Genomic DNA, 26,671 nt, shown 5'->3' with positions numbered 1-26,671 from the left:
AATCTTAAAGAATAATGGCATCATACTTGTTGCCAGGTTTGGCGTGTAACTGACCATGAGATTGTTTTGGTACACGCAATGTGTCATCACTTAATTTCTACCTGGCAGGTGTTATTTTATGTGAATTACCAGTAAGTACGACCTGTTATACATTGTTACATTGCAAAAAAAAAAAGAGTTTTTTTTTTTTGGTGTAGAAGTGATCATCACTTTGTTTACATGTGTGAAGATATTTGGGGTTTGATTTAAGGGCCTCTGATGACACTCATTTTCTGAGACTTTTTTGTGGGAGGAAAAATGAGCATCTTATGAGTCATCAAATACGGTAATCTGTAAATACAGAAGGATGATAAACTTATATTGCAAAAGAGTGACTTCTAGTTATGGCAGAAGGACTTGCTTGGATGTGAGGCAGCTGCTATATAAGACTTGGTGCAAGATTTTGACTCAGATGCTAACTGACTCTTGTTGCCCACAGGTATGTATGTCACATCCAGAGAATCTTGTATTGTTTAAAGACTTTGGTCATATGAAAATACGCATTGGTGTCTGTTATAAAATAATAATTTGTTCATATGAAAATAAATACACAAATAATTATAAAATAATTATTTGTGTGGAAACACTAACCAACCCTCGTTGCCCACAGACAAGAAACACATAAATTCCCTGCCTGTTTATCTATTTAGGTTTAGGGGAAGGTGAAATTCAGGATGTAAACTTAGAGATTCAGATTAGATAGGGAAAATTTGCTATTGATTATGTACTAGAAATTACACCAGTGATACACACATTTGAATGTAATGCCTACACAACTAGGATGCTATTTACCAAAAATTAAGGTAACTCTGAGGCACACTCAAATTAATTGTAACTTATTAATTTAAGATTTTATCGTGAACTGATTAAGTATCATTGTTCCCAGAATAGGGGTCTCAGAACTCCAAGGTAACAGAGCTAACTACTAGATATATTATTGTTTATTTAAAGAAAGAGAAATAATATGAAATCTTTATTTGTTATTTAGATACTTATATCAAACAAAATTAATCGGGTTGTCATGGGATTTTCCAGTGCCGTATAGACCTCTGGCTAATTAATGAAACAATGTATCATACCATACAAAGTATTAAAATATTAGACAGAAACCCCATGGCTGGTGGCAGTTTTTTTTTTTTTTTTTTTTTTTGATAAAGCAAACAACATAAAACAAAATTATCATCAAACTTCAACTTCAAAGAAACCCATGGCTGGTGGCAGCTTTTTTTTTTTTTTTTTAATAAAGCAAACAACATAAAACAAAATTATCATCAAACTTCAACTTCAGATTAATAATAATAATTAAGTCAAGGAAATAAAAATCAAAGAAAACCCCCTGTGACATAATTACATTAATCTTCATACACCATACAAACTTTTTACCACTCCTTCTCTTCATTAGATACTTGATTTCTTTACTGCATTACACTTTTAAGTTCCACTTAAATTATTCCATCCATCTTGGTCCTGCTCTGGTCAGGCCCTCTGTGACTTTCGCCTCTGTGTCTGCTACTTGATAATCCGTCACTCTACTCATATACAATTTGCTTGGAAAATGCCTATTTCCCTCAAAAAATTATCTTTATGTATCTGTCAATCACATTACCAACTCACACACCTGCCCACAGGTGTGGCACTTGCACAGAACAGTAGTCAAGTTATAAGGGCAGATTTAGAGGCAGAGCTTAAGTAGGCTTTGGTATGTTTCCTTTCCAGTTCCTCAGTCACATCCTGGCTGACTTTCCTCTCTAGAGTGCTTTCTCTGCCTTATTCTCTACACCATCCTCATTAATCCCCTTTTTCCTGTTGTCATAACTTGCATCCTTGTTTATTGTTCTGATTCCTTCTCTAGAGCTCCCTCATCCTTGACATCTGTGTGAATTACCTTTCCAGTGGAGTGACCAGCTTGTTTTCTCCTTATTTCATCAATCTTTTCCATTTCTTCCTTTTTCCTTATTATGTCTTTTTCTTCCTTATGTCTTCTTTCTTCTTACACCTATATGTAATATAATATTTAACATGGTGTAGAGTCACCCCAAAGTTGAAAAAATGGAGGATGATGACCTGGTAAAGAAGATAGTAAGGTTAAGTGTGAGAGGTGTGAACTTGCAAGTTAGGCAAACATAAGGAAGGGATGGATTGATTGCTGAAGAAGACCTTAAAGGGAAGAGGAGTGACACAGGAGTATAGTACATAGAATGATTGTTCATGATAAAAGCAAGTGGAGAGCAATTGTGAGTGCAGCCCTGTGACGTACAAGGGAGGCCCACACCTGTGTGATAGTCTCACACAGGTATGGGGCAATTGGGTGTGATAGAGGAGAGTGCTTACTGTGAAGGAGCCTTTTTCTGAACCAAACTGTTCATGATATAAAAGTGATGGCAAGAGTATTTTCTCTATTCTGTCAAGGTCCAAGGGATGAAGAGAGTGGTGTGAATGTGAAAGTTGTGTGCCTTATCTTAGCTAGCCCTTTTTGGGGGAGATAGCCTTGGTATAGGTTTGTATGTATGTTATTTAGTATTTGTTTGTTTTATTTATTCAGATATCATAACCTATGATTAAGCTGCATATAGGAAATAGGGGGCAATTGAGACAAGACTGTGTGCTCATAAGACAGTGAATCCCATGCTACCAGTCAAAGCCAAACTAGCTGTCTCATATCTCTCCCTTATTTATCAACTTGATAGAAAAAACAAAGGAGGAGGAGGCAGTAGACACCTACTGAAACAATGATTACTCCCAGTGAGGTCAGAAGTGCTGGATCAGGGGATGCTGTGGACTCATTAAACCCAGCTATGACCTCACAGAACATTTCCTTTTGTGTCTCACAACATAAGGGTGCCCTCTAAAGACAACTCTCTTCTTTCACACAAAACTGCATACAAATAATTACACACACACCCTTCACTCAAAATTTTAAATTCACTATGGCGATTCCTACACTAGCCTTGGAGTCCCTGTCTAGAGAGGGAACCACAGACGTCACCAGGTTGGACTGCTCTTCTGGTACCAACCCTGATTATCTTGACATCCCCTTCAGTTTTTTCTTCTTTAACTCATGCATCATTTGCAGTCTTAGATCTAATTTTCAATTTGTAGAACACCATCTCTCCTCTACTAAACCTTATCTTTTCTTCACTGAAACACAGGTGTCTGAAGCAACTGACAGTAGCCCCTTCTCTGTTCCCTCCTACTTTCTTTATCCTCATTTTCAGTCCAAAGCTGGATGTTGCGTCTATGTAGGCAGTGACTCAACTTGCTCTCGTGCCCATGCCCTTGAATCTTCTGAGGTTTCCATCACCTGGCTATGACTATAGAGTCACTCTCAAACTAAATTTATCTGTGTTGTATAACTCACCTAACTCAGGCTATAAAAAATTCTTTGACTACTTAAATTCCAAAATGGAGCACTTTCTGACTCTCTTCCCTTTTGCAGAGATCTTCATTCTTGGAGACTTCAATGTTCACCACTAGCTTTGGCTTTCCTCCCCCTTCACTGACCATCTTGGTGAACTATCCTTTAACTTTGTTATCCTCCACAACCTAGAACAACTGGTGCAACACCCTACTTGTATCCCTGAACGTCTTGGATATACACCCAGTATTCTTGACCTATTCCTCACCTCTAATCCTTCAGCTTACGCTGTCACCCTATCTTCTTTGTTGGGTTACTCCAATTACAACTTCATATCTGTATCTTGTCGTATTTCTCCAGTCCCTCCTCAGGATCCCCCTAAGTGAATGATATTTTCCCTCTGGTAACTGAGGAAATATTTTGCTGATTTTCCTTGGAATGACTACTGCTTCTGTGTCAGAGACCCGTCTCTGTGTGCTGAGTGCATAACAGAGGTGATAATGTCTAGCATGATGGAGGTGTACATTCCTCACTCTTTCTCTCAACCTAAACCTTCCAAACCTTGGTTTTATACAACCTATTCTTGTGCTATACACGATAGAGAGCTGGTCCACTAAAGATACTTGACCTTTCTATCACCAGAATCTCATGCAGTTTATATTTCTGCCTGGAATCATGCCAAGTCTGTTTCTCCAACTAGCTAAAAACTTCATTAATAGAAAGTGACAAAATCTTTCGAGATGTTTCTGATTTCTGGGACCCAGCCTACTTCATCTTTCTTTTTTTTTTTTTAGTGGTCTCCCATGCCCTTGCTGGCCTTAACCTTTGGAAGGCTTATGGACCTGATGGGTTCCCTCCTATTGTTCTCTGAAACTGTGCCTCTGTGCTAGCACCTTACCTTGTCAAACTCTTCCAACTCTGTCTATCAACATCTACCTTTCCTTATTGTTGGAAGTTTGTCTACATTCAACCTGTTCCTAAAAAGGGTGACCACTCTAATCCCTCAAACTACCATTCTATTGCTTTAATATCCTGCCTCTGTAAAGTGTTTTAATCTATCCTCAACAGGAAGATTCTTAAATATCTATCACTTCACAATGTTCTATGTAATTGGCAGTATGGGTTCCATCGAGGCTGCTCTACTGGTGATCTGATTTCCTTACTGAGTTTTGGTCATCCTCTTTTAAGGATTTTGGTGAAACTTTTGCTGTTGCTTTTAGGGTTAGAAAAACCTGTATTTTTTTCTTTTAAGACCAACCCACATTTTTTGGGGGGGAAGTTTATTGTTTTTGGGGTTTTATTTATTTTTGTTTATTCCTCATATTTATATGTAAATCAGTTTAAATAAGAAAGTAAAAAGTAACCTAAAGCAAAACAAGGTTCAAAGTGTTTTTTTCTTTTTTTCATGTAGGAGGGAAACTAGTCAAGAGCAACAAAAATATAATTAAAAAAAGGGCCACTAAGGTGCCGGTCCCCAGAGTCAAAAGTGGTGTCTGAAATTACAGGATAAGTGTCTTGAAACCTCCCCCTTCAAAGAGTTCAAGTCAAAGGAAGGTGAAAATACTCAGGAACTCCCTAGGCAGGGAGTTCCTGAGTTGACCTGAGAAAGTGATGAATGATTGAGAATACTGGTTAACTCTTGCATTAGAGAGGTGGACAGAATAGGGTTGAGAAAAAAGTTTCTTGTGTAGTGAGGCTGCAGGAGGAGGGCAGGCATGCAGTTAGCAAGGTCAGATGAGCAGTTGGCATGAAAATAGCAGTAGAAGATAGAAAAAAATACAACATTTTGGTGATGAGAGAGAGGCTCAAGACAGTCAGTTAGAGAAGTGTTGATAAGACAAAAAGCTTTTGATTCCACCCTGTCTAAAAGAATGATATGAGTGGAACCCCCCATACATGTGAAGCATATTCCATACATGGACGGATAAGGCCCCTGTACAAAGTTAGCAGCCAGGGGTGAGAAAAATTGGCGGTGACGTCCTAGAACACCTAACTTCATAGAAGCTGTTTTAGCTAGAGATGAGATGTGGAGTTTCCAGTTTAGATTATAAGTGAAGAACAGACTGAGGATGTTCATTGTAAAAGAGGGGGACAGTTGAGTGTCACTGAAGAAGAGTGGATAGTTGTCTGGAAGTTTGTATCAAGTTGATAGATGGAAGAATTGAGTTTTGAGGCATTGAACAATACTAAGTTTGCTCTACCCCAATCAGAAATTTTAAAGAGATCAGAAGTCATGCATTCATTGGGTTCCCTGCATGAACTATTTACTTTCTGAAGAGTTGGACATCTAAGAAAAGATGTGGAAAAGTCCAGGGTGTTATCATCAGTGTAGGAGTGGATAGGACAATAAGTTTAGTCTAGAAAGTCATTGATGAATAATAGGAAGAGAGTGGGTGACAGGACAGAACCCTGAGAAACACCACTGTTAATAGATTTAGGAGAAGAACAGTGACTGTCTTCCACAGCAGCAATAGAACAGTTGGAAAGGAAACTCGAGATGAAGTTACAAAGAGAAGGATAGAAGCCATAGGAGGGTAGTTTGCAAATCAGAGCTTTGTGCCAGACTCTAAAAGCTTTTGATATGTCTGTGGCAACAGCAAAACCTTCACCAAAATCTCTAAAAGAGGATGACAGAGACTCAGTAAGGAAAGCCAAAAGATCACCAGTAGAGTGACCTTGACATAATCCATACTGGCAATCAGAAGGTTGTGAAGTGATATATGTTTATGAATCTTCTTGTTGAGGATAGATTCAAAACTTTAGAGGGGCAGGAAATTAAAGCAATAGGAAGGTAGTTTGAGGGATTAGAACAACCACCCTTTTTAGGAACAGGCTGAATATAGGCAAACTTCCAGCAAGAAGGAAAGATAGATGTTGATAATGTTGAAAAAGTTTGACTAGGCAAGATGCAAGCATGGAGGCATAGTTTCGGAGAATGATAGGAAGGACCCTATCAGGTTCATAAGCCTTCTGAGGGTTAAGGCCAGTGAAGGCATGGAAAACTTCACTGAAAAGGATTTTAGTGTCTAGCATGAAGTAGTCAGAGAGTGGAGGAGAGGGAGGAACAAGCCCTGAACCATCCAAGGTAAAGTTTTTAGCAAAGGTTTGAGTGAAGAGTTGTAGAAATAGATGAGATGGCAGTGGTGCTTTAAGGTTGAAATAAAGGAGGGAAAGATGAAGAAGCAAAGTTATTGGAGATGTTTTTGGCTAGGTGCCAGAAGTCATGAGAGGAGTTGGATCTTGAAAGATTTTGACACTTTCTGTTAATGAAGATCACACACTTGTTTAGGTCATGCTGATACAGGTTGGTCTGGTTGGGCAAAGCCTGTCTTAACTTGTTTATTACAGGAAATTAATGGATCAGGATTGACTACTTTTACATTTTTTGTGTATATGTACATATATGGACCTTATTTATCAATATGATATAGAACTAAATTTTGATATGTTAATTATTAAAAAATAACACAGGCTTTTTTTTTGTGGGTTCTTTTGGTTGGGTTTCTTAATGCCAACCCTGGTTGCCTTAGACATCAAAAGCTTTTGATAAAGTGGCACAAAGCTTTGATTTCCAAACTACTCTCCTGCAGCTTCTATCCTTCTATCTGTAACTTCATCTTGTTTCCTCTCAGACTGTTCTATTGCTGCTGTGATAGACAGTCACTGTTCTGCTAAGTCTATTAACAGCAGTGTTCCTCAGGGTTCTGTCCTGTCACCCATTCTCTTCCTGTTATTCATTAATGATCTTTTAAACCAAATTTGTTCTCACCACTCTTGCACCAATGATACTAACCTGCATCTTTCCACATCTTTTTGTAGACGTCCAGTCCTTCAGAAGTTAAATAGCTCATGCAGGGAAGCCACAATGCCTTATGTCTGATCTCTGTAAAATTTCTGATTGGGGCAGAGCAAACTTAGTGATGTTCAATGTTCCAAAAATTCAATTCCTCCATCTATTGACTCAACACAACAGATATCCCATTTTCCTCAGTGACACTCAACTGTCCCCCTCTTCTACACTGAACATCCTCGGTCTGTCCTTTACTTATAATCTAAACTGGAAACTTCACATCTCATCTCTAGCTAAAACAGCTTTTATGAAGTTAGGCATTCTGTGTCATCTCTGCCAGTTTTTCTCACCACCCCAGCTGCTAACTCTGTACAGAGGGACTTATCTATCCATGTATGAAGTATGCTTCATATGTTTGGGGAAAGTGGGGTCCACTCATACTGCTATTTTAGACAGGGTGGAATCTAAAACTTTTTTGCCTTATCATTTCCTGTCCTCTAACTGACAGTCTCCAACCTCTTTCTCATATCTGCAGTGTTTTATCTCTTGCTGTCTTCTACTACTGTTTTCACACTAATTTCTCTTCTGATCTTGCTAACTCCTCCTATGACCTTGCTGCACAAGACTTTCTTCTTTCTCTCCTTATACTTTCCACCTCTCTAATGCAAGAGTTAATCAGTATTGTCAATCATTCATCCCTTTCTATTGTAAACTCTGGAACTCCCTGCCTGCTTCTGTATTTCCTTCTTTCTATGACGTTTTCAAGAGGGAGGTTTTGAGACTTATCCTTTTTTTTTCTTTCTTTTTTTTTTTATCATTTTATTTTGACATGTATGGGAACTAGCAATGAGTAGTCCTTTTTTTTCTGTTTTTTTGTTGCCCTTAGCCAGTGGCCCTTTTACATAAAAGAAAAGAAAAAAAACAGTATAAATACATTAACACCTATGGCAGGCATATAGAGGTATTCCACACATACCTAATTTATACTGCATTCAAAGAAAATTTTCACTACATACATACAGTGTAGACCTTTTCACTGGAAAATATATAATTTGAATTACCATGTTAGTCAAAATTATTTTTGGTGATTATGAGTGCATGAAGGAAAGTGTTCCTTGCAACAGCACAATTACATTCCATATATGATTGTTTTCCAGGTGATATTTCCAGCATCTCAGGCTCTGAAGACTCAAGTAATGGTGATGAGGAGAAGGAAGATGCTGGTGCGTATGTGTTGATACTCATTTTGTTATCCATTTTTATATTGTGAGGAGATTATATATATATATATATATATATATATATATATATATATATATATATATATATATATATATATATATATATATATATATATATATATATATATATATATATATATATATATATATATATATACACATATATATATATATATATATATATATATATATATATATATATATATATACACACACACACACACACACACACACACACACACACACACACACACACACACACACACACACACACACACACACACAGTGATCCTTCCAATATTCATCCTTATTTGTGCTTGGCATGTCCAGATATTGCCTGTCTGATTAATTCTTGTCATTTACTGGACATCTGTACAAAAGATAGTGTTGTACAATATTACATATGTGTACAACCATTCCCAAGACACATTTCTTTTTTGAGATTTCTGTTGCAGATGTTTATTCATGGAGATTTTTTTTTTTACCTTTCTCCCTTTGTCATCATCCCACATGTGCCACAATATGTGTAATAGTGCCTTTCAATAACAGCAAATTTGAACACCATTTTTATTGTGAACAGGGAAGAGTTGCAGTTGTGTGAGTATGTGAAACAACAACAGCACATGTGAGAAATACTACTCAGTGAAAAATTACTGCAATATGCACAGCATATCTGTAGATGGTAAAATAAATACTTAAAAGTTATGTTTTGTATATCTATTTCTGTGTATAGCTCACTGGCCTAAACATACAAATTATTTGAGTGTCTGTCAAGTGTCAACCACCATGAAATGATGTTAATAATGTATTCTGTTCTATAATTTCCCTTACATCTTAGAAATAACATTAATGTAATTGTATCTCTATTATGTGTGCTAATTATATTATATATATAATAATATTATATATGATTTTGATATTATGTGTGCTAATGTCCATCAGTCATAGTAGTATATACTTCATCAACCATACTATCACCATCATTATCTCATTCAGTAAATATCTTATGTTTAAAGAGGCAGCTGTTGGTAATGAATGAAATTCTAACATAAAACATTAGTATACACTATTGTTACTAAAAAAAGTAAGTGATAAACACATGAAAGTTTCTATAAATGAAAATAAAAGCTTCATTTTGAGGGGCACTTAAGTTTTCTCTATCAATATGTGCTGCACCAGCCTGCCCAAACTGTTATACAGCATTGCTAATGCCAGTATCTTTATGTTTTTTGTCACATTATTATAGGAAGCTATGTTATTAAAGTACAATTATTGCTTACCTAATGCTGAGAGAGAGAGAGAGAGAGAGAGAGAGAGAGAGAGAGAGAGAGAGAGAGAGAGAGAGAGAGAGAGAGAGAGAGAGAGAGAGAGAGAGAGAAGTGTACTACCATGAGATGTTAGTTCGGCAACATGGTGCATTACCATGGTGATAGTGCACTTACTTTCTCTCTCTCTCTCTCTCTCTCTCTCTCTCTCTCTCTCTCTCTCTCTCTCTCTCTCTCTCTCTCACATGTGAACTTGAAAAGGGAAGGCAAATCATTTGCTAATCTTTTAAAAAATGAAGATAAAAATGTTGAGAATAAACAACAACAGATCCTCATTATAAACTGTCTCACTGCCTTAAGATGGTTTATAGTGAGAAGAGAGAGAGAGAGAGAGAGAGAGAGAGAGAGAGAGAGAGAGAGAGAGGAAATAGTAGAAATTATCATACATCTGGCAGCATTGTCCATTCCTCCTCCTAGAGAGAGTGATTTTTTATTTTTTTTTTTTATGTAGGAAGGACACTGGCCAAGGGCAACAAAAATCTAATAAAAAAAGTAAAAGGCCCACTGAAATGCCAGTCCCATAAAAGGGTCAAAGCAGTGGTCAAAAATTGATCAATAAGTGTCTTGAAACCTCCCTCTTGAAGGAATTCAAGTCATAGGAAGGTGGAAATACAGAAGCAGGCAGGAAGTTCCAGAGTTTACCAGAGAAAGCGATGAATGATTGAGAATAGTGGTTAACTCTTGCGTTAAAGAGGTGGACAGAATAGGGGTGAGAGAAAGAAGAAAGTCTTGTGCAGCGAGGCCATGGAAGGAAGGGAGGCATGCAGTTAGCAAGATCAGAAGAGCAGTTAGCACGAAAATAGCGGTAGAAGACAGCTAGATATGCAACATTGCGGCGGTGAGAGAGAAGCTGAAGACAATCAGTTAGAGGAAAGGAGTTAATAAGACAAAAAGCTTTTGGTTCCACCCTGTCTAGAAGAGCAGTATGAGTGGAACCCCCCAGACATGTGAAGCATACTCCATACATGGACGAATAAGGCCCTTGTACAGAATTAGCAGCTGGGGGTGTGAGAAAAACTGGCGGAGACATCTCAGAACACCTGACTTCATAGAAGCTGTTTTAGCTAGAGATGAGATGTGAAGTTTCCAGTTCAGATTATAAGTAAAGGACAGACTGAAGATGTTCAGTGTAGAAGAGGGGGACAGTTGAGTGTCATTGAAGAAGAGGGGATAGTTGTCTGGAATGTTGTGTCGAGTTGATAGATGGAGGAATTGAGTTTTTGAGGCATTGAACAATACCAAGTTTGCTCTTCCCCAATCAGAAATTTTAGAAAGATCAGAAGTCAGGCGTTCTGTGGCTTCCCTGCGTGATATGTTTACCTCCTGAAGGGTTGGACGTCTATGAAAAGACGTGGAAAAGTGCAGGGTGGTATCATCAGCGTAGGAGTGGATAGGACAAGAAGTTTGGTTTAGAGGATCATTAATGAATAACAAGAAGAGAGTGGGTGACAGGACAGAACCCTGAGGAACACCACTGTTAATAGATTTAGGAGAAGAACAGTGACTGTCTACCACAGCAGCAATAGAACAGTCAGAAAGGAAACTTGAGATGAAGTTACAGAGAGAAGGATAGAAACCGTAGGAGGGTAGTTTGGAAATCAAAGGTTTTGTGCCAGACTCTATCAAAAGCTTTTGATATGTTCAAGGCAACAGCAAAAGTTTCACCAAAATCTCTATAAGAGGATGACCAAGACTCAGTAAGGAAAGCCAGAAGATCACCAGTAGAGCGGCCATGACGGAACCCATACTGGCGATCAGATAGAAGGTTGTGAAGTGATAGATGTTTAAGAATCTTCCTGTTGAGGATAGATTCAAAAACTTTAGATAGGCAGGAAATTAAAGCAATAGGACGGTAGTTTGAGGGATTAGAACGGTCACCCTCTTTAGGAACAGGTTGAATGTAGGCAAACTTCCAGCAAGAAGGAAAGTTAGATGTTAACAGACAGAGCTGAAAGAGTTTGACTAGGCAAGGTGCGAGCACGAAGGCACAGTTTCGGAGAACAATAGGAGGGACCCCATCAGGTCCATAAGCCTTCCGAGGGTTTAGGCCAGTGAGGGCATGGAAAACATCATTGCGAAGAATTTTAATAGGTGGCATGAAGTAGTCAGAGGGTGGAGGAGAGGGAGGAACAAGCCCAGAATCGTCCAAGGTAGAGTTTTTAGCAAAGGTTTGAGCAAAGAGTTCAGCTTTAGAAATAGATGTGATAGCAGTGGTGCCATCTGGTTGAAATAGAGGAGGGAAAGAAGAAGAAGCAAAGTTATTGGAGATATTTTTGGCTAGATGCCAGAAATCACGAGGGGAGTTAGATCTTGAAAGGTTTTGACATTTTCTGTTAATGAAAGAGTTTTTGGCTAGTTGGAGAACAGACTTGGCATGGTTCCGAGCAGAAATATAAAGTGCATGAGATTCTGGTGATGGAAGGCTTAAGTACCTTTTGTGGGCCACCTCTCTATCATGTATAGCACGAGAACAAGCTGTGTTAAACCAAGGTTTAGAAGGTTTAGGACGAGAAAAAGTGAGGAATGTATGCCTCCATGCCAGACACTATCACCTCTGTTATGCGCTCAGCACACAAAGACGGGTCTCTGACACGGAAGCAGTAGTCATTCCAAGGAAAATCAGCAAAATACCTCCTCAGGTCCCCCAACTAGCAGAGGCAAAACGCCAGAGGCACCTTTGCTTAGGGGGATCCCGAGGAGGGATTGGAGTGATAGGACAAGGTAAAGATATGAGATTGTGATCGGAAGAGCCCAATGGAGAAGAAAGGGTGACGGCATAAGGAGAAGGATTAGAGGTCAGGAAAAGGTCAAGAATGTTGGGCGTATCTCCATGACGGTCAGGAATACGAGTAGGGTGTTGCACCAATTGCTCTAGGTCATGGAGGATAGCAAAGTTGTAGGCTAGTTCACCAGGATGGTCAGTGAAGGGAGAGGAAAGCCAAAGCTGGTGGTGAACATTGAAGTCTCCAAGAATGGAGATCTCTGCAAAAGGGAAGAGGGTCAGAATGTGCTCCACTTTGGAAGTTAAGTAGTCAAAGAATTTCTTATAGTCAGAGGAGTTAGGTGAGAGGTATACAGCACAGATAAATTTAGTATGAGAGTGACTCTGTAGTCGTAGCCAGATGGTGGAAAACTCGGAAGATTCAAGAGCATGGGCACGAGAGCAGGTTTGCGCACATAAACGCAGCATCCAGCTTTGGATCGAAAATGAGGATAGAGAAAGTAGGAGGAAACAGAAAAGGGGCTACTGTCAGTTGCCTCAGACACCTGAGTTTCAGTGAGGAAAAGAAGATGAGGTTTAGAAGAGGAGAGGTGGTGTTCTACAGATTGAAAATTAGATCTTAGACCGCGAATGTTGCAGAAGTTAATGAAGAAAAAATTGAGGGGGGTGTCAAGACACTTAGGGTCGTCGACAGAAAGGCAGTCCGACCTGGGGACATTTATGGTCCCCTCCCCAGATGGGGACTCCGAGGCTGGTGTAGGAGTCGCCATGATGATTTTAAAATTTTTGAGTGAAGGGTGTGTGTGTTATTAGGTGCTTGTAGTTTTGTGTGTAGGAAGAGAGTTGTCTTTAGAGGGCAGGCTGTGACTGCCCCCTTGTGTTGTGAGACACAAAGGGAAACGTTCAGTGAGGTCACAGCTGGGTTTAATGATAAGTTCACAGCACCCCCTGAACAATGCTTTAGACCTCACTGGGAGTAATTATCGTTTCGGCAGGTGTCTACTGCCTCCTCCTCTGTATGTCACATAAAAGCCAAAAAAAATGTAGTCTATAATGAGATATAACACACAATTGCTTATACTCTGTATAGGACACACTAGACAGGTAAAGTGATAGTGAATGACCGACACATGCACTGTGTTTACCTTTGAATGCAATTTTCTCGTTTGTTTACTTTTGGTGCTTGACCCCTTGTTACAGCCAGCTACTCATGAGTATGTGGATAAGTCAGTTGTTTATCACAACACCAGTAATGTTGGCTTGCCTGCAGGGGAGAGACCAATGTGGCTATGGTAATGGTGCCACCACATTGCCAAAATACACAAATAAATGAGAGGCATCTCTGCTGCAGCACTTCCACATCACATCAGAGGGTGTGTGTCTAGATGATTAACCAGACATGTGTCCAGTTTAATATCCAGACACAATTCTGTCTAGATATTAACAAGTTTAGTTATTGACTGTCCAGATATTTGAGGATTACTGTATGTAAATACAGTGGAACCTCGGGTCTTGAACTTATTCGTTCCTGAATGCTCATTGAAATCCAAAATGTTTGGAAACCGAAATTATTTTCCACATAGGAATCAATGTAAAAGGGATTAATCCGTTCCTGGACACCAGTCTACCCTGAGCAGCTTATGACGGATGCTTCCACAGCCAATATGACTGCTTCACAACATCTCTAGCTCACAATTTATTTATCCAGAAAGGATGTATTGAATGGACTTAGTGACACAGAACTCATCATAAGATACTGTTTAGACCATAAGATACTGTGGCTCTCTCACTGACCCCCAATGCCATCATTACTGCATAACTGCATTTTTCCAGTAGTTTTTCCCAGTAGCAAGATGTCTAAGTGTTATGGTCACCTTTATTTTGGCAGTAAGTGGATTGCTCCTCTCTGTGTCCCTCTGTAAGGCTACCCTCTCTAAATCAATGACAAAGAGAATACTGGATGGTCTAAACAGTATCTTCTGATGAGTTCTGTGTCACTAAGTTCATTCATTACATCCTTTCCAGATAAATAATTTGTGAGCTGTAGATGTTGTAAAGCAGCCATCTTGGTTGTGGGAGCATCTGTCATAAGCCACTAAAATAGTGTAGACTGGTGTCTAGGAATGGATTAATCTATTTTACATTGACTGGTATGGGGATAATAGTTTCAGTTTTTTAATATTTTGGAATTCAAACGGCATTTGGAAACTGACTAAGTTCAAGAACTGAGGTTCCAATATATATGTGTGTGTGTATGTGTGTGTGTGTGTGTGTGTGTGTGTGTGTGTGTGTGTGTGTGTGTGTGTGTGTGTGTGTGTGTGTGTGTGTGTTGCCAGTTATGCTTTTCTAATCACAGATTTACTTTCAAGTTAACTTTACTTGTCACTATGCTGACTTGTGTTTTCAAAATAATATTTCACATAAACGAAAATTATAAGAAGAGTTTGAGTTGATAGGAGAATGACATGTAAGTTCTGAAAGACAAAAATGAATACCTGTCATCAGCAAAGAGGGCCACCCAGCTGATGTTCACTGTGACGGAAAGAGAAACAAGGCGCCTTCTGTCACTTGAAGCCTCTCCCATTATTAAACCAAAGCATTAAACACTTATGTCCATAGAATAGTTTCTGCTTAGAATAGCATAATCTTCCATTTCCCAGAGTTTCTGGAGAAATTCATGAATCATCCTGTGTATATATATGCAGTGGTATGTACCTCATGATTGAAATTTGATTTTAATTTTAATTTTGGGCTGCTTGAATTGGGGAGCAATTTATCCTAATTCAGATTAATGTAAAAAGAATTAATCTGTTTCAGGTCCCAAAATACCTCTTTAATTTCTTTTCTTTTCTTTTCTTTTTTTTTTTTACATTTTTATAGATTTATGTTGTGCCCTAAACATAATACAGTAAAAGAAAACATGAAATACTATATATTTTAGTATATAAGACACACTTGAAAAATCCTAAAAAAGACAAAAAATAGGTCATCCTATGTGTTAGATACAAAAAAACAATGGCCTTAAAATTTTATGCAAGATACCATTGTAAACAAACACCGACCTCAAAATGATGAGTCATTGAAAGTTTCTGGCATCTTCAGTCTTAAAAACAGTTGTTGTAGTGTACACAATTTTTATTTTGCACTAAATCTCTCTCTCTCTCTCTCTCTCTCTCTCTCTCTCTCTCTCTCTCTCTCTCTCTCTCTCTCTCTCTCTCTCTCTCTCTCTCTCTCTCTCTCTCTCTCTCTCTCTCTCTCTCTCTCTCTCTCTCTCTCTCTCTCTCTCTCTCTCTCTCTCTCTCTCTCTCTCTCTCTCTCTCTCTCAGTTTATATAATTTCCACTTCATTGTTTCTCACCCTTTCTCATTCTTGTATATGAAATTCCATTTTCATTCTCAAACAATCTTATTCTATTTAGCAATCCTTATAATTCTTCTTACTTTCACACACACACACACACACACACACACACACACACAGAGAGAGAGAGAGAGAGAGAGAGAGAGAGAGAGAGAGAGAGAGAGAGAGAGAGAGAGAGCGCGCTCTGACTTAGGCAGGATTTACTGTTTTTTTTTTTTTTTTTATGTAGGAAGGATACTGGCCAAGGGCAACAAAAATCTAATAAAAAAAATGCCCACTGAAATGCCAGTCCCTTAAAAGGGTCAAAGCAGTGGTCAAAAATTGGTGGATAAGTGTCTTGAAACCTCCCTCTTGAAGGAATTCAAGTCATAGGAAGGTGGAAATACAGAAGCAGGCAAGGAGTTCCAGAGTTTACCAGAGAAAGGGATGAATGATTGAGAATACTGGTTAACTCTTGCGTTAGAGAGGTGGACAGAATAGGGGTGAGAGAAAGAAGAAAGTCTTGTGCAGCGAGGCCGCGGAAGGAGGGGAGGCATGCAGTTAGCAAGATCAGAAGAGCAGTTGGCATGAAAATAGCGGTAGAAGACAGCTAGATATGCAACATTGCGGCGGTGAGAGAGGGGCTGAAGACACTCAGTTAGAGGAGAGGAGTTGATGAGACGAAAAGCTTTTGATTCCACCCTGTCTAGAAGAGCAGTATGAGTGGAACCCCCCCAGACATGTGAAGCATACTCCATACATGGACGGATAAGGCCCTTGTACAGAGTTAGCAGCTGGGGGGGTGAGAAAAACTGGCGGAGACGTCTCAGAACACCTAACTTCATAGAAGCTGTTTTAGCTAGAGATGAGATGTGAAGTTTCCAGTTCAGATTATAAGTAAAGGACAGACCGAGGATGTTCAGTGTAGAAGAGGGGGACAGTTGAGTGTCATTGAAGAAGAGGGGATAGTTGTCTGGAAGATTGAGTCGAGTTGATAGATGGAGGAATTGAGTTTTTGAGGCATTGAACAATACCAAGTTTGCCCTGCCCCAATCAGAAATTTTAGAAAGATCAGAAGTCAGGCGTTCTGTGGCTTCCCTGCGTGATATGTTTACCTCCTGAAGGGTTGGACGTCTATGAAAAGACGTGGAAAAGTGTAGGGTGGTATCATCAGCATAGGAGTGGATAGGACAAGAAGTTTGATTTAGAAGATCATTAATGAATAATAAGAAGAGAGTGGGTGACAGGACAGAACCCTGAGGAACACCACTGTTAATAGATTTAGGAGAAGAACAGTGACCGTCTACCACAGCAGCAATAGAACGGTCAGAAAGGAAACTTGAGATGAAGTTACAGAGAGAAGGATAGAAACCGTAGGAGGGTAGTTTGGAAATCAAAGCTTTGTGCCAGACTCTATCAAAAGCTTTTGATATGTCCAAGGCAACAGCAAAAGTTTCACCAAAGTCTCTAAAAGAGGATGACCAAGACTCAGTAAGGAAAGCCAGAAGATCACCAGTAGAGCGGCCTTGACGGAACCCATACTGGCGATCAGATAGAAGGTTGTGAAGTGATAGATGTTTAAGAATCTTCCTGTTGAGGATAGATTCAAAAACTTTAGATAAGCAGGAAATTAAAGCAATAGGACGGTAGTTTGAGGGATTAGAGCGGTCACCCTTTTAAGGAACAGGTTGAATGTAGGCAAACTTCCAGCAAGAAGGAAAGGTAGATGTTGACAGACAGAGCTGAAAGAGTTTGACTAGGCAAGGTACAAGCACGGAGGCACAGTTTCGGAGAACAATAGGAGGGACCCCATCAGGTCCATAAGCCTTCCGAGGGTTTAGGCCAGCGAGGGCATGGAAAACATCATTACGAAGAATTTTAATACGTGGCATGAAGTAGTCAGAGGGTGGAGGAGAGGGAGGAACAAGCCCAGAATCGTCCAAGGTAGAGTTTTTAGCAAAGGTTTGAGCAAAGAGTTCAGCTTTAGAGATAGATGTGATAGCAGTGGTGCCATCTGGTTGAAGTAGAGGAGGGAAAGAAGAAGAAGCAAAGTTATTGGAGATATTTTTGGCTAGATGCCAGAAATCACGAGGGGAGTTAGATCTTGAAAGGTTTTGACATTTTCTGTTAATGAAGGAGTTTTTGGCTAGTTGGAGAACAGACTTGGCATGGTTCCGGGCAGAAATATAAAGTGCATGAGATTCTGGTGAAGGAAGGCTTAAGTACCTTTTGTGGGCCACCTCTCTATCATGTATAGCACGAGAACAAGCTGTGTTAAACCAAGGTTTAGAAGGTTTAGGACGAGAAAAAGAGTGAGGAATGTACGCCTCCATGCCAGACACTATCACGTATGTACACTATCATGTGTATGTACACGTGTTATACCAATAATAGGTAAATGTGACCTTTACTTGTCAAAGCAGCGCTAAACTCGGGGTGATAATGCACAAAACTTGGGATGGTAATAATATAGGACTAGGTGCAAAACTTGGGAGGGTACTGTATATATTTGTTGTGTTATCTCAAATTTAGTAGTATTTTTTGAAATTGTGATTTTATTATATTATTTTTCTGGTTCCCTGGAACCAATTATTTTTTTCCCATAGGTTCTTCAGTCTCCATAATGCACATTTGCGATGACAAACACTACACTGGAATGAATCAAGTTTGTTCTTGTGTACCCTACTGTGTGTATACTCGTATATATATATATATATATATATATATATATATATATATATATATATATATATATATATATATATATATATATATATATATATATATATACACACACACACACACACACACACACACAGTGGCTGCAGATAAAATTAGGATGACAGTGAAAACAGCATGCTGTTTTCACCATAAATTTATCAGCTGAATTCACCATGATGGAAGAAACGGCTGAGTTTTTGGCAACATGCAACAACTCTACAGAATATTAGCAACTCTCTGTCACAACAACCCAGTCAGGCATGCCATGAGCTTCACATAGGAAGTTGTGCTGGCTCTTTCTCTTGCTTCCCTCTTAGGCACAGTTTTGAATGCTTCAAAATGTGCACCTATATGCCTCTACCAGTTGACCATAGAGAAAAAGCACTTGTCCATGGTGAAGAAGACAAGAATTGTCACACGCTATGAAGAGGGTGTGTCTCTAACTGAGATAGGGTTGACGTCTAAACATATCCAAAAACATTGCATCTGTGTGGGTAAAATGTGGTACAGGTGGAGATTAGGAATCAAATTTAAAGAAGAAATCGAGGTCAGGGGAGAACCATAAGACGTCCAGACACAGACAACCTGCTGTGAAGAATTGTGATGGTGAGGCCTTTCATCATCACCAAGGAAATCAAGACTGAGAACCATGAATTGCTGAAAGATGTATCTATCTGTACAATTCAAGAATTATTAAAGGACCACCTTGGACTCCCAGCATATCTTGCAGCACAAAAATCAATGCTGATTGCCCACATGAAGGTTAAAAGATTAGCATTTGCAAGGAAATATAAAGACTAGACTACTAGGGATTGGGAACGTGGTATTTTCCGATGAAAGCTGTTTTCATGGCATCAGGTCAGTTGGTCAGACAGTGTGGTGATCAGAAGACTCCAACACGTATAATCCAAAGTTCATGGTGAAGACAAGACCATAAGGCATCTGGCCAATGTCATGGTATGGGGATGTTTCAGTGGTTATGGTGATCGGGGAGGAGTGTTTTCTCTCAAAAAGTACAACCATAAAGAGTGACACTTACACTGAAATTTTAAGGGAGAAGCTGCTACCACTTTGTCAAGATCTGAAGATGAGAGTCTTCATGAAAGATGGAGCCCATTGCCACGGGCAAGAAGACCACAAATTTCTTTGTTGGAAATGGTATTCAAGTTTTGGATTGGCCTGGCAACTCACCAATCCTATTGAAAATGTATGAGCATACATGAAGAAGCACCTGCAGACCATCAGTACACCCTCTATTTCCATGCTGAAAGAAACTATCAAGAAAATCTGGTCCATGGAACTTGATAAAGAATATTTTCACAATCTTGTTCAAACTATGCCCAAGAGACATGATTTTGTACTAAGAAACAATAGTAATATGTCTAAATACTGAATAAAAGAGATAAGATGCACAAAACATTGTTTGATTCAACCTTTCTTTGATAAAAAAAAAGATCGTCTTAATTTCATTTGTGAGCACTATATATATATATATATATATATATATATATATATATATATATATATATATATATATATATATATATATATATATATATATATATATATATATATATATATATTTTGTTACGACCCAGGTCCAGCCCCCCCCCATAGCTGCCACTGACTAGGGTCAACTTATCCCTTGACTTGCTCCTTCTAGCTTAATGCGGGATACAAATGAAATGAATCCAGGCACTTACTGGTTGCCCACAGCTATCATGATCCTATAGGTCACCACCCTGTTTCACCCATCAACAGGGAAGCGAGTAATGCAATTGCCAACAAACTCAAGCTAAGAAAAAATCAGAAGCCATGTGCTAGGGAAGCACAGCCAGGACAAAGGGCACACAGATATGAGGCTTATAATATTGTGTGGGTAACTTCTCTTGTAATGGGCCAACCTACACCCACAGAATATTATATCCTCTTACTTGAGAGCAGTCTACTTGTGATCTCCCAGAAGATGGACAAATACCACTTGTATATCATGGGGAAAGAACAGATAGCTTCAAACAGCAAAGTATTACAAAATCCTCTGGTTCCAAAGCTCCTTGTAGTGAGCGTTGAACACCAGTTACATTCAACGACACAAAACACTTCTGAGACAAGTAGACAAAAATTGACAGGCCCTGAGATGGTCAAAGGATCCCTCTTGAGACTGCCAACAAGACCTAAAACAATCAGGATGCCTTGACTGAGGTGGTAAGACCACATGGTCCACCATAATTTATCCTCCACAGCAGCCAGTCAAGCTCTTGACAGATGCTTATCCTACCTAGCACAGCAGGGACCTACTGTTACTAGTACTCCAGTGATAACTAATAAAAATAGTCCTCTAATATTTACCACAACTTCCTGTGCCAGCTCTCTGTTACTTCCTCTACCTGCATATGTCCTTCCTCAATGATAATCGTGGCTTACCTGGCTTGTGGGAACAGGCTTCCCTGTGGCCTCACAGGCCTCCACTGGGCAGCTACTCATATGGCGTGGGGGAGGAAGAAGGAATAGGTGAAGGGACGGGTAGGGGGAGGCCAGCCCATACGGCCCTCCCTGCACTCCCCGTGTTCACTCTAAATAGAACATTACTTTACAAAATTTATTGTAGGTTTATTAAAGGGGCTAGATCAAATATAATAATTTTTTGAGGGAGGGACAAATCTACTATACAGTCAAGTTGCATATGGTGTGGTTAATTGGTACTGAGCAATGGCCGTGCCATGGGAAACTGCATCGTAGGAATAACTAAATGTATGGAGAAAATACAGTATGGTTCTGGCCCTTGCCATTTTGTCCCACCCACAACCATTTTTTATTTATTTATTTATTTATTTTTTTTTTGTTTTGTTTGTTCTAGTCTGAGTGCACTGGTAGGTATTATCTGCCTTTGGATGTTGTTCAGTCCGACGCCACGCTCACCATCTTATCCACTCGGCCACCGCCATCATCTGCTTTTCACTCAGTACTTATGGAGAAAATACAATTTGTAACTGGCTAGCCACCATTTTATCCGACCTGTGCTCACATATGGGAAAAATTCATTGTTTCCCACCTGTCACTATTTTTTCCCACCTGCTCATACACTTTTTTTGCCTGTCACCATTTTACCCCTTTCACACCTGGACAAACATCACCATTTTGCTACAACCACATGCACTTTTCTGCATTCTACAAAATATTATTAGGCATGCACAATAATGCAGTAATTAGTGGTGACTAACCACTTTCCAAGATCTCTCTCTCTCTCTCTCTCTCTCTCTCTCTCTCTCTCTCTCTCTCTCTCTCTCTCTCTCTCTCTCTCTCTCTCTCTCTCTCTCTCTCTCTCTCTCTCTCTCTCTCTCTCTCTCTCTCTCTCTCTCTCTCTGTGTGTGTGTCTCACTATCTTCTTATCTTGTTCTTTCTTGCTACTTCTAATTTCTCTTTACCAATACACCTCTTGTAACAATATATATATATATATATATATATATATATATATATATATAATATATATATATATATATATATATATATATATATGTATATATATATATAATATATATATATATATATATATATATATATATATATATATATATATATATATATATATATATATATATATATATATACTCCTTTATGTATTAAATTTGAAGACAGGACATTCTGTAGCCCCCTCTCACCCCTGCATACACATTACTAGGCCTCATTGTTTTGTCCAGATCCAGGATCTTATATCTTCAGGAGCTCTAGCACCCGCATCCGAACAGCTGGCCAGTGCACTTTGTATGTGTGTGTGTGTGTGTACAGAATGTACACACACACACACACACACACACACACACACACACACACACACACACACACACACACACACACACACACACACACACACACACACACACACACACACACACACACACACACACACACACACACACACACACATACAAAGTGCACTGGCCAGCTGTTCGGATGTGGGTGCTAGAGCTCCTGAAGATATAAGATCCTGGATCTGGACAAAACAATGAGGCCTAGTAATGTGTATGCAGGGGTGAGAGGGGGCTACAGAATGTCCTTTCTTCAAATTTAATACATAAAGGAGTATTTTGTGGTTAAAAGAAATGAAAGGAAAGGAAGATGTAGGTGGTGCCACCAGTCGTGATGTGTTTGTAAACAAACCGAGTGAGGAGGTGAGACAGAAGGTGTGTTTTATTGAAACCCCTGTGGGCTTGAGACAACTAGTGGAGGCAAGTGGAGAAAGGGATTTTTCAGGATTCAGAGAAGAGAAAGGAAATATGAAGAGGATAATCAGTGTAGAGAAATAAGGTGCATGAGGGAACTGATCTCTGGCATTCTGGAAAAGTAGGACAAACTTATTTTGGAAAACAAAGAATTAAGAAAGAAGTATAGTGAATGTGAGAGTGCTCTAAAGATGAACAATGAAATGAAAGAGGCAATGGAGGAACTAAAGAAAGAAAATGAGATACTCAAGACTAAGTGTAATGAATATGAAGTAACTCTGGAGGGGCTGCAAGAAAAGGTGGAGGACAGTGCAGGAAAAGTGGAAGGGGCAGTATGTGAAACCAAACTGGAGGAACAGTAATTCAAGTAATTAAAGAAAAAGGAGGTTTTGGTGAGAGATGCAGTGGATAGGAAATATATGGTCTTTTTCGGACTGCAAGAGAAGAAAACCCTGTAAAGTCTGTCAGAGAGAGAGAAGAGAAGGAGTTGGTAAGAAAAATTATTACAATGGTCCAAGATGAGGAACAAGGACTGGAACAAGAAGTGGAAGAAGCATATAGAATTGGAAAATATAATGAAGGAGGTAAAAGACCATTGAAAGTGAGGATGAGATGAGAATATTTGGGTAAAAAGATATATGAACTTCAAAGAAAGGAAAAAGAGGGATCTGAGAAATGAAACCAAGGAAAGAAATGAGAGAACAGAGACTGAGAAGAGGAAATTTTATTGGAGGGTACTAGATATGAGATTAAGGAAATGGTATATTCAGGAAAGGGAACTAGAAATGAAAGAACCACAGCAACAGACAGAGAAATTACATGTGGTGGGAGAAGTAGTACATTAAGAGTAATGTATACAAATATAGACGGGTTATTTTCAGGTGTACTAAAAGTGAGAGATTACTTAAAGGAAAATAGACCAGATGTGTTGTGCATAACCAAGACGAAGTTAAAAGAGGAAGTCCACTTAAGCTTTAAGGAAGAGGGATATAATTATTGGAGGAGAGATGGAATGGGAAAAGGAGGAGGAGTAGCACTGATAATGGTTCAAGATGATATATATGTGGAAGAAGTGCAATATGGAAATGGCATAGTGGAGATCATAGGTATAACAATCAGGACCAGTGGGAGAGAAAGGAGGAGGATCATATCATATTAACATATGTGCCACTGAATACTAATACATAGAGGCTGGAGGGACACAAGAAATGCAAAAGGAAGTGTTGAAGTGCCTAGACAACATGATAAGGAAGGACAGTACAATACTACTAGTGGGAGACTTTAACTGCAAAAAATGTCAGCTGGGAGGAGATGGAAGTTAATGGAAATGCTGGACCATGGAGTGAAGAAATGGTATGGTGAATACAATGGACCAATGGGTGGAGGAAGTTACAAGATACAGAGGAGAGGAGGAACTGTCTATGCTAGACCTAGTATTCACAAAAAAACAAGAGCCCAGTCCAACCATTAAATACTTTAAGCCCAATGGGGAAAAGTGACCATGTGATGTTAGAAGTGGTACTGCAAGATTGGGAGCTTCAACCATGTAAGGAGGATTATAAAAATAGGAAACTAAATCATGCAAAGACAAATTTTACAGAGTTAAGAAAATTCTTTGTGAGTATTGATTGGAAGGAACTTATGGAAGGCAAGACAGTGTAAGAGAAATACAGACCATTCCTGGAAAATTACAATGAGGGTGTGCAAAAGTATGTACCTGGAGGAGCAAACATATGTGGTATAATGCCAGATATGCAGAAGCTAAGAAGAGAAAGGATATAGCTTGGAAAAAACTGAAGAAACAAAGAAATTAAAATAATAGAGAGCAGTATAAGGAGGTAAGGAATGAGTATGTTAGAATAAGAAGAGAGGAGGAGAAACAATTTGAAAAGGATGTGGTAAAGAAATGTGAAGAAGAGCCCAAGCTTTTATACAGATATATTGATGGAAAGATGACAAGCAGAAAGACCATTAACAAGATAGTAAAGGAAGGAAGGATATATCAAACAGCAGAAGAGATGAGTGAAATTATGAATGAGAGTTTCAAGTCTGTGTTCAATGTGGAAGCAGGTTTTACAGAAGCAAACAAGGTGAGGCAGAGGGGGTTACAGGAAGTCTTGGTGCAAAAACATAAAATTGGCAAATTGTTAGAGAAGTTGAATGTCAGGAAAGCAATGGGGCTGGATGGAGTGTCAGGTTGGACACTAAAGGAATGTAGAGAACAAGTGGTGATTAACAGCTCACTGATAGAGGGAAGAGTACCAAGAGAGTGCAAGAGAGCAAATATAGTGCCAATACACAGAGGAAGAAAGAGGACTGAGCCACTAAATTATAGACCGGTGTTACTAACTAGTGTTGTGGGCAAGATCTGTGAAATAGTGATCAAGGAAAAGTGGGTGGAATATTTGGAAGAGAACAAAGTTATAACAAATAGTCAATTTGGTTTCAGAGAAGGAAGGTCATGTGTAACAAATTTACTGAGTTCTACACAAGAGTAATAGTTGAAGTACAAAACAGAGATGGGTGGTTACATGCAGTGTACTTGGATCAAAAAATCTTTTGATAAAGTTCCACATAAAAGACTACTGTGGAAGATGGAACATATAGGAGGACTAAGAGGGACAATGCTAAAATGGATGAGAGACTACTTAAAGGATAGAGAAATGAGAACTGTGATCAGGGACACCTGTTCAAGTTGTAGTAATGTAACAAGCAGAGTACCACAGGGGTCAGTGTTGGCACCCATTATGTTCCAAATATACATCAATGATATGCAGGAGGGTTTGACCAGATATATTAATCTGTTTGCTGATGATGCAAAATTGTTAAGAGTAATAAAGAACCATGTTGATTGTATGGAGTTGCAAAGAGATATTGACAAGATTTATGGGTGGATCAAGAAGTGGAAATTTGGAATTCATTGCTAAGAAATGCCAAGTGATGGAATTGGGAAAGAGTAAAAGAAGACCTGAATGGGACTATAAAATGGGGGAGGAAATAATAATGAGGAGCAAGGAGGGAAAAAACCTAGGAGTGGTTTTTCAAGATACCCCAGAATGGCATATAAATGAGATATTTGGCTCGACGTACAGGATGTTAACAAATATTAGGGTGGCATTTCATTACATGGAAAGACCACAATGAAAAAAAATTATAGCCACTATGCTACGTCCCAAACTGGAATATGCAGCAGTGGTGTGGTCTCTGCATATGAAGAAACATAAAGAAGTTGGAAAGAATTCAGAGGGCAGGTACAAGGATGGTACCAGAGCTGAAAGACCTAACGTACGAAGAGAGGTTGAAGGAAATTGGTCTGCCAACTTTGCAGGTTAGAAGAGAAAGAGGAGATCTAATAACGATGTATAAAATAGTTAACTGCATTGAGAAGATAGACAAGCAGGATGCTGGAAGATGAAGCTGGACAGACGAGAGGGCACTCAGAGAAGATCAGGAAAAGTCATTGTTTTGAGGGACATCAAGAAGTATAGTTTTCCATTTAGAACTGTGGACTCTGGAATGGTCTAAATGAGGAGGTTGTTACAGCACCAAACATAAACAAATTTAAGGAAATGTTGGATAAATATAGATATGGAGACAGGATACTATGAGCTCTTCTCGAACCCTGTACTATACAACTAGGTAAATACACAGTACCCTTCCAGGTTTCATGCTATCCGGGTTTTGTGATCCATGAGTTTTGTGTTTAGTTCAAAATTCTTACTTTCTTGAGCTTTATGTATCATCACCCAGAGTTTTGCACTGCTTTGACAAGTATCGGCCACATTTACCTACTGTTGATGTGATATATATATATATATATATATATATATATATATATATATATATATATATATATATATATATATATATATATATATCCCTCCTTCACCCTCCACTCCCCTGCCCATCTCTCTCT

At 39.0% G+C, this 26,671-nt stretch overlaps 1 protein-coding gene across 3 annotated transcripts in view; it reads left to right on the top strand.

The window, feature by feature from the left end:
- LOC135110854 (tRNA endonuclease ANKZF1-like) overlaps positions 1–26,671 on the top strand; it is a 169,324-nt gene that overhangs the window by 65,486 nt on the left and 77,167 nt on the right. For 2 of the 3 annotated variants that reach the window (XM_064023462.1, XM_064023460.1), the window contains one exon: positions 8,342–8,407. The exons of the other annotated variant lie outside the window; for it this stretch is intronic. In XM_064023462.1, coding sequence (XP_063879532.1) covers positions 8,342–8,407 — 66 coding nt within the window. The remainder of the gene's footprint in view (positions 1–8,341; positions 8,408–26,671) is intronic. 3 annotated transcript variants of the gene reach the window in all.

Source organism: Scylla paramamosain, chromosome 21, assembly GCF_035594125.1.
Source record: "Scylla paramamosain isolate STU-SP2022 chromosome 21, ASM3559412v1, whole genome shotgun sequence".
In the NCBI taxonomy this organism is placed as follows: Eukaryota; Metazoa; Arthropoda; class Malacostraca; order Decapoda; family Portunidae; genus Scylla; species Scylla paramamosain.
The sequence above is the reverse complement of the archived record's forward strand: the minus strand, read 5'-3'. Positions and strand labels throughout refer to the sequence as shown.